Genomic DNA, 10130 nt, shown 5'->3' with positions numbered 1-10130 from the left:
TATTATTGGGTTTCTACAAGCAATGGGAGTATTCATGGTAAATAAAGTGCAAAACATGGAATCCATATTAACAAGAAACAAAATGTTACATACAGTAATTTAAGAGGGTCCACCAACCCTCTCAAGTTTATTTGTGAGCCTAAGGTTAAGAATTTTGGTCCTATAGGTGTTGAGAGAAGAAAGGGAAACCCCATTAGTTTTAAGTTTCATGAGCATATAAATCACTTTTACTTCATTCACTTCTTTAACCCAGGAGGCCTTGGAATCCCGTCTTTGTGGTTTTTTCCCACTAAAATATTTTTCAGACTTGTTTCCAATCTTCTCACTATACAGGGATTTATTCTGAATTCAGAAGCTGTAGCTCCCTGACTACTGGAGTCAAATTATTTTTTTCTGTGCCCTTTTAGGAAATGGGAATAAATGGTGACTAGAATTGATAACACTGTATTGTATAGCTGCAAGTTGTGAAGAAAGCAGAACTTAAATGTCCTCACTATAAAAAGAAATACATGATGTGATGGATTGAGCAAAATCCTTTCACAATGTATACACATATCAAATCACCACAAGGCACACTTTAAATATCTTACAATTTCATTTATCAATTATATCTCAACAAAGCTGAAAAAAAAATATAACCACAGATCTCTTATCCTATTTCTAGGAGAAAGGTGAATTGCAACACATGCAAAGCAACTAACTCTTAAATTAATACACATGAAAGATTATCAGTTGCTTATTTGTAAAAATTTTTTCACCATTGTGTTCTGTAAAATGGTTCTGTGTGAAATGGTTTTTCAAATAGCAAAAAAGGTGATTAAGGATTCAGTAAATATTCCTCTGTGTTGTTAAAAATGAAAAAGAAAGAAAGAAAATGGGAATAAGAATATGCCCAGCTCTACTATATTTCATGTTGTCCTAATGAAGATTAAATGAAATGATACACATCAAAGTGTTTTAACCTCTAGATTAGAGGTTGCAAATTCAAACTATAGCTATGTTTTCTTTGATCTGCACATAAAAGAAAATTTTAAATTGAATTACTTCCCAACATGTTATAACCAGGAAAATTTACCAAAAAAATCAGGAATTCCACTCCTCTAGAAAAATTAAATGATCTGGCAACACAGTGCTTACTTCTATATATGGCAAAAACTGGTTGGGGTTGAATACCAGCTGCTCCCTTGAAATGAGTCAAGTCTTCAGTTTGTCACAGTCCTCTTCATTCCCTGTTGATTGCTAAAATGGAGGCAGAATATCCACTCTCCTGTTTTATCTTATACCTGCCATGCATATTATCTGCCTGGTCCATATAGGCAGGTGGATTTGCAATCCTCATTTAGATTTTGTTTCTGCTTCTGGCTCCAACTTCCAAACACACCGACCAAAGATCAATCTACTAATTAATCTACCAATTCTATCTGCTTTCATTCATCTTTGTTAACACTACTCTCCTTAATGAAACAAATGCTGATATGAAAAGGGCAGGAAGTGTAGTACCTTCTAAAATACATGTACAATATAGCATTGAGTACTACTTTTATCTGTTGTCTATTTCTTTTAAAAAGTGACCTGAAAAATGGGAGTGTTACTCTGCGTTACACAGTCTTTTCTGTATCTGCAGGTTTTATTTATACTTTACCTTCTTCCTGACTCACCTCATAAGCAGCACCCAGATCCTGGAATTTCTCCTGTGCTCGTGGATCATCAGGATTCCGGTCAGGATGAAGCTGCAGGGCTAGTTTCCTGTAGGCCTTTTTAATATCCTTTATAGAGGCACTGCGAGGCACCCCCAAGATCTTATAGAAGTCTCGCCTGGGGATGCAGGAGAGGGAGAAGATACTTCATTAAAAGGTTATACATTACATTTTTAAAAGTGAATTTTTTTCCTTTACATTTAGGTTTGTGTCTGAGCAAAGAGGTAGGAAAATGAAGGTACATGTGTGACACACAGAAAGAATAACTAAAAAAAAACACACCAGAATTTGTAATGAGTTTCATACATTGAAGCAATCATAATGAGAGGCTATGTACTTTTTGAACAATGCTAGGATTATTCAAAGTATCTGTGACATTCTTCTCCTACTAGTTTTAGTCAAGAAAATCATTTTCTTATTTTATGGTCACACATTATTTCCAAGCAAGAACTCTATAATCAAATTGAGTCTCTTTGTCATCCTCTATTACTGACTTCAAATGACTGCTTCCAAAGATCAAATAACCTCAAAGGATGATTTTCTTTACCCAAAAGATTGTATCACATAAACGTTCTGACCAACAGTAGCACTCTTGGAATGTTAAAGATGAAGTGACTGAAATTAACTTCAGAGGTTAACACAGAAGTTAAGTCAAAGCCCAAACAAGAGAAGTCTGAAAAGAGAATAACATTCATTTGAATGTATGAGTTGTGGATTTTTGCGCCGAAAAAGAGAAAATATCAATTTTGCAGTCATTCAGTCAGTTCAGTCACTCAGTCGTGTCCGACTCTTTGCGACTCCATGGCTGCAGCACGCCAGGCCTCCCTGTCCATCACCAACTCCCGGAGCTTGCTCAAACTCATGTCCATCGAGTTAGTGATGCCATCCATCTATCTCATCCTCTGTCATCCACTTCTCCTCCTGCCTTCAATCTTTCCCAGCATCAGGGTCTTTTCCAATCAGTCAGTTCTTCACATCAGGTGGCCAAAGTATTGGAATTTCAGCTTCAGCATCAGTCCTGCCAATGAATATTCAGGACTGATTTCCTTTAGGATGGACTGGTTGGATCTCCTTGCTGTCTAAGGGACTCTCAAGGATCTTCTCCAACACCACAGTTCAAAAGCATCAATTCTTTGGCACTTAGTCCAACTCTCACATCCATATATGACTACTGGAAAAACCATAGCCTTGACTAAATGGACCTCTGTTGGCAAAGTAATGTTTCTGCTTTTTAATGTGCTGTCTAGGTTGCTCATAGCTTTTCTTCCAAGGAGCAAGCATCTTTTAATTTCATGGCTGCAGTCACCATCTGCAGTGATTTTGGAGCCCCAAAAAATAAAGTCTCTCACTGTTTCCATTACTAGGAGTTATTCCAGTTTGTCTAGGTCAAGTCTTAATCACAGCCAGCTGCTGGAACCCATATGCTGGTGCCTATAAGTCTCAGCAGCTGCAAATATGCACATGGCATAAGTTAGGAGACAAAGTGCAGAGCCACTGACCTCCTTGCCAGGAACTATGCTAGAACTAAATTAACTGGAGAGCGAATCTTTGCAGGAAAGGCCAATGGGAAGACAGAATCAGACTAATAAACTTTGAGGGCAGGGACCATATCCAGTCCCTAGAAGACACCAATAAATATTCATTGAATGAAATGACTAAATAAGTATGCTCTCAAAAGTCTATCCCTTTAGCCAGCAGAAATTATTCTGAAAATACACTCTCTCAACCAAGGGATGGGAAAGTTATTCACAGTGGAGATAATGTAGGAGTGATGATAATTTTAAAATGTAGTGGGGGAAAAATGCATTGGGGTACCAAGATCCATGCAATATACCAGAGAACTTAAAAAAAAAATGATTTAATAAGCTCTAAGTCACACTTTAGGGAAATCATATAAACATTTTATGTGTAAGTTTTTAAAATTATCACTGATAAGGGGATGAAGATTATTCCATGAGGATTATGTAGGTGCTTTATCCCCCTCCCCCCAAATATACAAAAGCTGGCATCTCTTGAGACAAAACTAGATAAAGGTTCACTAATGTTAACAACAAAAGAGCTAACTATATAAAAAATGAGGCTTACTTAGGATATACTTAATATAAAAATGGTTAAGAAATAGCCTAGAAAAACACAGGGAGATGGTTGGCACAGCTCAGTATCAACATTACAGTTCCCAAGAGACTCCTTTATGAAAGACTTAAGTTTATAGTTGGGCTTCCCTGGTGGCTCAGATGGTAAAGAATCTGCTTGCAATGCAAGGGACCTAGGTTTGATTGCTGGGTCGGGAAGATCTCCTGGAGAAGGAAATGGCAACCCACTTCAATATTCTTGCCTGGAGAATTCCAAGGACACAGAAGCCTGGTGGGTTTCTAGGAACTATGGGGTTCCAAAGAGTTGGACAGAACTGAGTGATTAGCACTTTCACTTTTTCACTAACTTTATAGTTAAGAGTATTAACAGGATTTATACTGACATCTTGTTCCAACAATTTAAGGTACACATTGCTTTAAGTGCAAAAAGTGCTAACAAAAACATGTTAAAAATACAATAAAGTTTTACCCAGGAGAAGAAGATTTTTATTTTAGAAATATAAGATGTTTCACAAGAAAAAAAAACAAAAACCCAACAAAGTTTAAGCATATATGCACACAGGGGTAAAAAAAACTTTTAAGCGAATAACAAGCACTTAAAGTGTCAAGTTCTTCTAGGTAGTGCTTTCTCCTTTCAGAGTAACCTACAAACTTGTCAGAAGCTAACTGCAAAGAGATCCAACCAGTCCATTCTGAAGGAGATCAGCCCTGGGATTTCTTTGGAAGGAATGATGCTAAAGCTGAAACTCCAGTACTTTGGCCACCTCATGCAAAGAGTTGACTCTTTGGAAAAGACCCTGATGCTGGGAGGGATTGGGGGCAGGAGGAGAAGGGGATGACAGAGGATGAGATGGATGGATGGCATCACTGACTTGATGGACATGAGTCTGAGTGAACTCTGGGAGTTGGTGATGGACAGGGAGGCCTGGCGTGCTGTGATTCATGGGGTCGCAAAGAGTCGGACACGACTGAGCGACTGAACTGAACTGAAGGATTTACTATTTTCCACATTCTAAATATGAGCCTGGCATATCAAATTCAGTGGGCACCGGGCCTACAGGATAGTGGATCTTAAAGGCTGGAGAATGTCTAGAGTCCAGGAGGTCCTGCTTCCTTCAAACAGGTGGCACATTATCATCCTCATGTCAAAGATGGGAATTAAGGTTTTCTTTCAAAGTCACATAATTCATAAGTTGAGTGGGGCTAGAATTCCAGTCTACTGTCTATTGGTAAAATATTTCTCCCTTCTGCTTGTAATACTACTCAGCTCCCTAAGAATGCTCCCTGGAGAGACAGTGAGGCATGATAACAGCTTAGGCTCAGTATCTCACGAAGCTGAAAGGTACAAGGGCTCTTCAAAGGGTCTGCCTTGCTCCCTCAATCCAATTTCTTTCAGTCCCGGCATGGCTACCCTACCTATTCTCCCCACTTCTTCACTTTGCCTGGCATCACAACCCACCCACTTTAATGTCAGCCCAACGGCTCGTTGTAGACTTAACACTGTATCGTCCCCCTTCTCCAACTCAGCAGACCCCCATCCCACGTTGCGTTTGGCACTGCATCCAACCCTCGCTTCTCTGGGCAAATCTAGCTCTAGGGCTTCTGGGTCTAAGCCCCTATCACCCGGGTCACCCACTGTCCTCCTCTCCATCCCACTAGCCTGGCCCACACTACCCACTCCTCTCCACCGCCTCACCACAGCAACGCCCCTTTCCACTCCCCTCGTCGGACAATGTCCCCTTCTCTCCCCAGCCTCCTTCCCAGCCAAGACTGACTTAATGGCCCGTGCCCGCAGATTCCAATTCCTCACCCGGCGATCACGGTCCCGATGAGGTACAGCAGCAACAGGCAGAAGGTGCCCAGGTTCTGCGGGGCCATAGTCCCTCTGTGCCGGCCCCGGCCCCCCGCACTCCTCACAGCCCCCGCGGCCGCGTCGGTTCGCCAGCCCACCCAGCCCTGAGAGACCGCCTTACGCCCAGGTCTCCGACTTAGTTAGGAGCGACAGCTAGCTTGCCCCCTCCTCTACCAGTCACTTCCCGGGAGTCCCGAGTCCCGGCGAGAGAAGCCCCTAGCGGGCCAGAGCCAATCGCTGCTCCGGACATCACACGCGGCCGGCGCCTCACAGCCAATCAGTGCAGTACACTTCACCTCCGAAGCGGCAAGGGCGGCCAGTTAGGCTTCGGAACTTCAGCCGCAGCTCCCGGCCAATTAGAAGGGGAAACGTCAGACAATCGCGCCGCCGCAGGAATCCGTCCGGCCCAGGCACCTGCCAGTCGGAGAAAATTACGTAAAGATTGGTGATGTAGGATGTGTTCCTAGAGCCGGCGTCCACGGTACCAGAAGTTTCCCTCCGCCCGCCTCCTTGGACTCTCTACCAATCACAAGGCTCTTCCTCCAGCACTGGCCAATTGCAGGAGCGAGGTTTTATCTCGGTTTCAAGTCCAGGAATTTCATTCATATAGAGCTAGGCGCTGGACGCCCGGGAGGAGGTACGCGAGCGAGATGGGCGGGGACAATGACTGAAAGTCAACGGTACAACGGACGCGACGCTTAGGTCATGTTTTGCCTTCTCCTAACAAAACTCACGAGAAAACTGTCTTGGTTTCGCAAAGAAGAGGCCTGATGTCCGTGGAAGCAGACAGACTCAGGTTCGAATTCAGCTTCCACCACTTCTAGCGGTGAGAACATGCGCCGTGTCCCTAGTCTGAGTCTAAGCTTCTTTTCTACAAAACTGAGGCACAGCATTTACTGATAGTATTGTGAAATTTTAATCTGTAAGCCGTCTAGCGCAGCGTCTGGCACATAGTAAGCACGCAAAGAATAATAAATATTATTACACTTAAGAGAACCAAAAAAAAAAAAAAAGAAAGAAACGACCCTCTGACCCCTTCCACCCGCCCCTTTGCTCATTTCAGTAAATCACCACCTAGTTGTTCACTGCAAAGCTTCAGGTATCTTCCTTGATTTCTCTCCTGTGTCCCCTATCCGAATCTTTACCTTTAAACCATTTCTTGAATCTGTCCACTATTATATATCTCCACCACCTCTTGGCCAAATCACATCATCTCCCACCAGGCAAGGGCTTCCTAACTGGTCTCCCTGCCTCCACTCCTAATATCTTAGGATCTCTTTCTCACCCCGACCCTTTTCCCTGCCATGATTTTTTACACACATGTCAGATCATATAATTTCTCTGCTTAAAAGCCTCGAATGACTTTCCATTGCACTTACAATAAGATCCCCAGCCTTTATACTAGCTGTTAGATAATATAATAATGTTTCATTGTTTAGCCACTAAGTCGTGTCCAACTCTTTGTCACCCCATGGACTGTAGCCTGCCAGGCTCCTCTGTCCATGGGATTCTCCAGGCAAGAATACTGGAGTGGGTTGCTATTTCCTTCTCCAGGGGATCTTCCTGACCCAGAGATTAAAACCCATGTCTCCTGCATTGGCAGGTGGATTCTTTACCACTGAGTCACCAGGGAAGCCCCATAAGAAACGTCTAAAGAGATTTAAAATATATCAATTATATATATCACTTGGGTATCATACACATTAAAAATATTAATAGGCAGCAAAAGACAAATATACAACTTTAAATAAACCATCTGTCTAATTATTCTCTAAATGGGTAACTAGTGCCTAAAAAGTTTAAAGAGGAATACTGGCCTAGCTGAGTCAATGTTAAAACATTGATAATATAAAGAAATAGATTTGTTCAGTTGCTCAGTCATGTCTGTATCTGACTCTTTGCAACCCCATGGACAGCAGCAGACCAGGCTTTCCTGTCCTTCACTATCTCCAGTAGTTTGCTCAAACTCATGTCCATTCAATTGATGATACCATCCAACTATCTCATCCTCAGGAAGAGAATGGGTGACAGAAAGAAATTGAAGCAGTCACCCAAATTTTCAGAATAATGTTAATCCTAGAAAATATCTTAGTTCTAAAATCTAGTAACATCCCAAAGGCGAGAGTCTCTTCCTTTACAATCCTAAAAGTTTGTAGTTACATCTCAAAAAATAAGGAATGTGTATAAAGTCAGATTAAGATGATAATCAAAAATAAAATCTCTCAGTCTAGAATATAAAGAGCTGGGGAAGTAGAATGATACTGTTCAAACATGCCAATGATCATCTGCAGAATAAATATAATGAAATAAAAATTTATGGGAACTTAAATAGAAAAAGCAAACCTCACAGATAAATATTTGAACCATGATTGGCAATGCAGCTTTGGTGATCAAGTGATCACGGCAGGCAGCAGGCAGAAGTCAGAATTAGGAAGCAGGACATGCGGAGGCATGTATTAATGAATGTGCCCTGACTCTCAGCATCATTCCAGTGTGCCACTAGCCAAGTTTCAAGTGCTCTATAGCCACATGTGGCCAGTAAGAAACATTATTTTTCAATAAAGCTGGGGAAAAACAAAAAACATATATGATCTGTACCTTCACCTAGTATACTCCTTACCACGTTTTCCAGCAAAACAGTTTCCTTTATCTTTTTTGACTACATCAAGCTCATTCCTGGTTAGGGCCTTTATTCAACTTGGTTTCTGCCTGAAACACTCTTCCCTCAGATCCTAACAGGGGTGACTCCTTTTTAAACTCAGATAACAGCTTAAATGCACCACTTTATAGAAGACTTCCTTGACCGAGCAACCAAAATTAGCAACTATTGAATCTCTGTTCTTACACTGCCCTGTTTTATTTTATTATTTTCATCCCTGCCCTAACAGTCACACATACTGGAATGCCAGTTTCATGAGAGCATGAATCTGGACTGTTCTCTTAACAGCTGTTTAAGGCAGCAGCTTAGCACAGAGTCTGCCATGGCGTAAAAGTCGCTTCCACTGTGATCTTCGTGTGCTGGCTTCTTATTCTTCGGGCCTCAGCTCAGATTTGGCATACACCCCTTTCCCCAAATTTCGTAGCACTTACATATGAAATTATTATATTTTTTCCTAATGTATTATTTGTTCTCCCTATCAAAATATACACTCCAAGAAAGCAAGGGCTTTATGTTTTGTTCACTACTGTAATTCAAGTGGCTAACATTGTGCCAGACACAGTGCAGAGCTAAGAGGGAGACCAGGTTACTGCTTTCAGGAAGATGCCTACTAAGGGAGAGAGGCCACATGCAAGAGGAGCTAAATTGCATTTTATGGTCTTATTTACCTTTGTATCTCCCACACCTAGAGGCCATAAACGAACTAAGAAAGCAGAAAATGGCCAAAAATCATAAAATGAAAGTTTAGAGAAAGAAGTGATGTTCTTATACTAGGTGAAATCCAAAAAAACTTCTTAAAGGCAGTAACATGGAGGAAAAGCTAACAGTTAAGGAGCTCACCCTGGTCGCTCTTGCTTCAGATAGCCTGGATTTGTATCTTTGCTCGGTCGCTGTGTTACTTTCACCTCTCTAAGCCCTAGTTTCTTCATCTGTAAAACAAGTGTACTTAGAGTGCTCTTAGGAAGACTGAGATAAGTTAAGGTGCTTTAATCAGTGCCGAGTTCATAGTATTCTATAAAAGTAAACTGTCACTTTCATTATTATTACTGATGAAAGCGTGCTGACCTTACCAGCAGCTAGTTGCTGACCACAGCTCTGTGGAGCAATAGAAAACTTCCTACTACCCTGAGTAGAAAAGCGCGACTCCAGAAAGCAGCCAGGTCTGGTTCCAGGTTCCAGCATCAAGGACTCTTGGCGCTAGCCAAGTGTTTCGCAGATCGAGAAAGAAGTACTGGTCCGCTCTAGCAATGTCGTGCGCCGGGTCTCGGTGGTGCGAGGCCTCGCGCTTGCGCAGAAGGTGGGCGACGAGAGCTGGGCCGGTCTGGCGCGCAAGGCACGGCCGCACCCAGAGAGGTCCGGTGGAACGGCCCGTTGCCTTTGCAGGTAACCGCTCGCGGGCCCGCGCCAGGGAGGGAGGAGAGGGACCATCTTGCTTCGGGCTCCGGCTGGGAAGGCAGCCTTTGCGCTCGCCAGGTCTTGGGTCCTCTACAGACCCTGTTAGCTGGGGCTTCTCTGTTCCCGAAGTCTGATCTGGGCGCTCTCGGGCTGCACATCCCGCCTCCTAACCTGGACCGCGTCCTACCCCGGACCGCGGATGAGGTGGCGGCGAAGCCTCGGGAGGACGGCCTTGGGCCTCACGCTGGTCTCCCCTCCTAAAAAACCAGGATCCCAGGGAAGCTTTTGAAGCGGAAAGGAGCTTCCGTTTATGTTTATGAATTTAGCCGTCCCGAGTTTCGTGGTTAGAATAGAGGGTTCGTCTCCAGTGGGCTTTTGATTGCTCGCTTTAGAGACAGGTGGACTATACTGGAGCGGACCAAGATCTTCCTCAC

The 10130-nt window shown here is 42.9% G+C and overlaps 2 protein-coding genes across 3 annotated transcripts in view; one reads left to right on the top strand and one right to left on the bottom strand.

The window, feature by feature from the left end:
• Positions 1-5845, bottom strand: part of DNAJB11 (DnaJ (Hsp40) homolog, subfamily B, member 11) — an 18402-nt gene extending 12557 nt beyond the window's left edge. The window contains exons 1-2 of the mRNA XM_010853893.1: positions 5601-5845; positions 1659-1815 (exon numbers count right to left, since the gene is read on the bottom strand). Coding sequence (XP_010852195.1) covers positions 1659-1815; positions 5601-5668 — 225 coding nt within the window. The 5' untranslated portion in view covers positions 5669-5845. The remainder of the gene's footprint in view (positions 1-1658; positions 1816-5600) is intronic.
• Positions 5846-6038: 193 nt separating this feature from the next.
• Positions 6039-10130, top strand: part of TBCCD1 (TBCC domain containing 1) — a 27357-nt gene continuing 23265 nt past the window's right edge. The window contains exon 1 of one of the 2 annotated variants that reach the window (XM_010853892.1): positions 6039-6468. The gene's annotated coding sequence lies outside the window, so the exon portion shown is untranslated. Of the gene's footprint in view, positions 6469-9581; positions 9685-10130 lie in introns of those variants that run through there. The other variant, XM_010853891.1, reaches the window with a different exon arrangement.

This window comes from Bison bison, unplaced genomic scaffold, assembly GCF_000754665.1.
Source record: "Bison bison bison isolate TAMUID 2011002044 unplaced genomic scaffold, Bison_UMD1.0 scf7180017864333, whole genome shotgun sequence".
NCBI lineage: Eukaryota > Metazoa > Chordata > Mammalia > Artiodactyla > Bovidae > Bison > Bison bison.
Note: the sequence above shows the minus strand (reverse complement) of the source record. Positions and strands in the feature narration are given on the sequence as shown.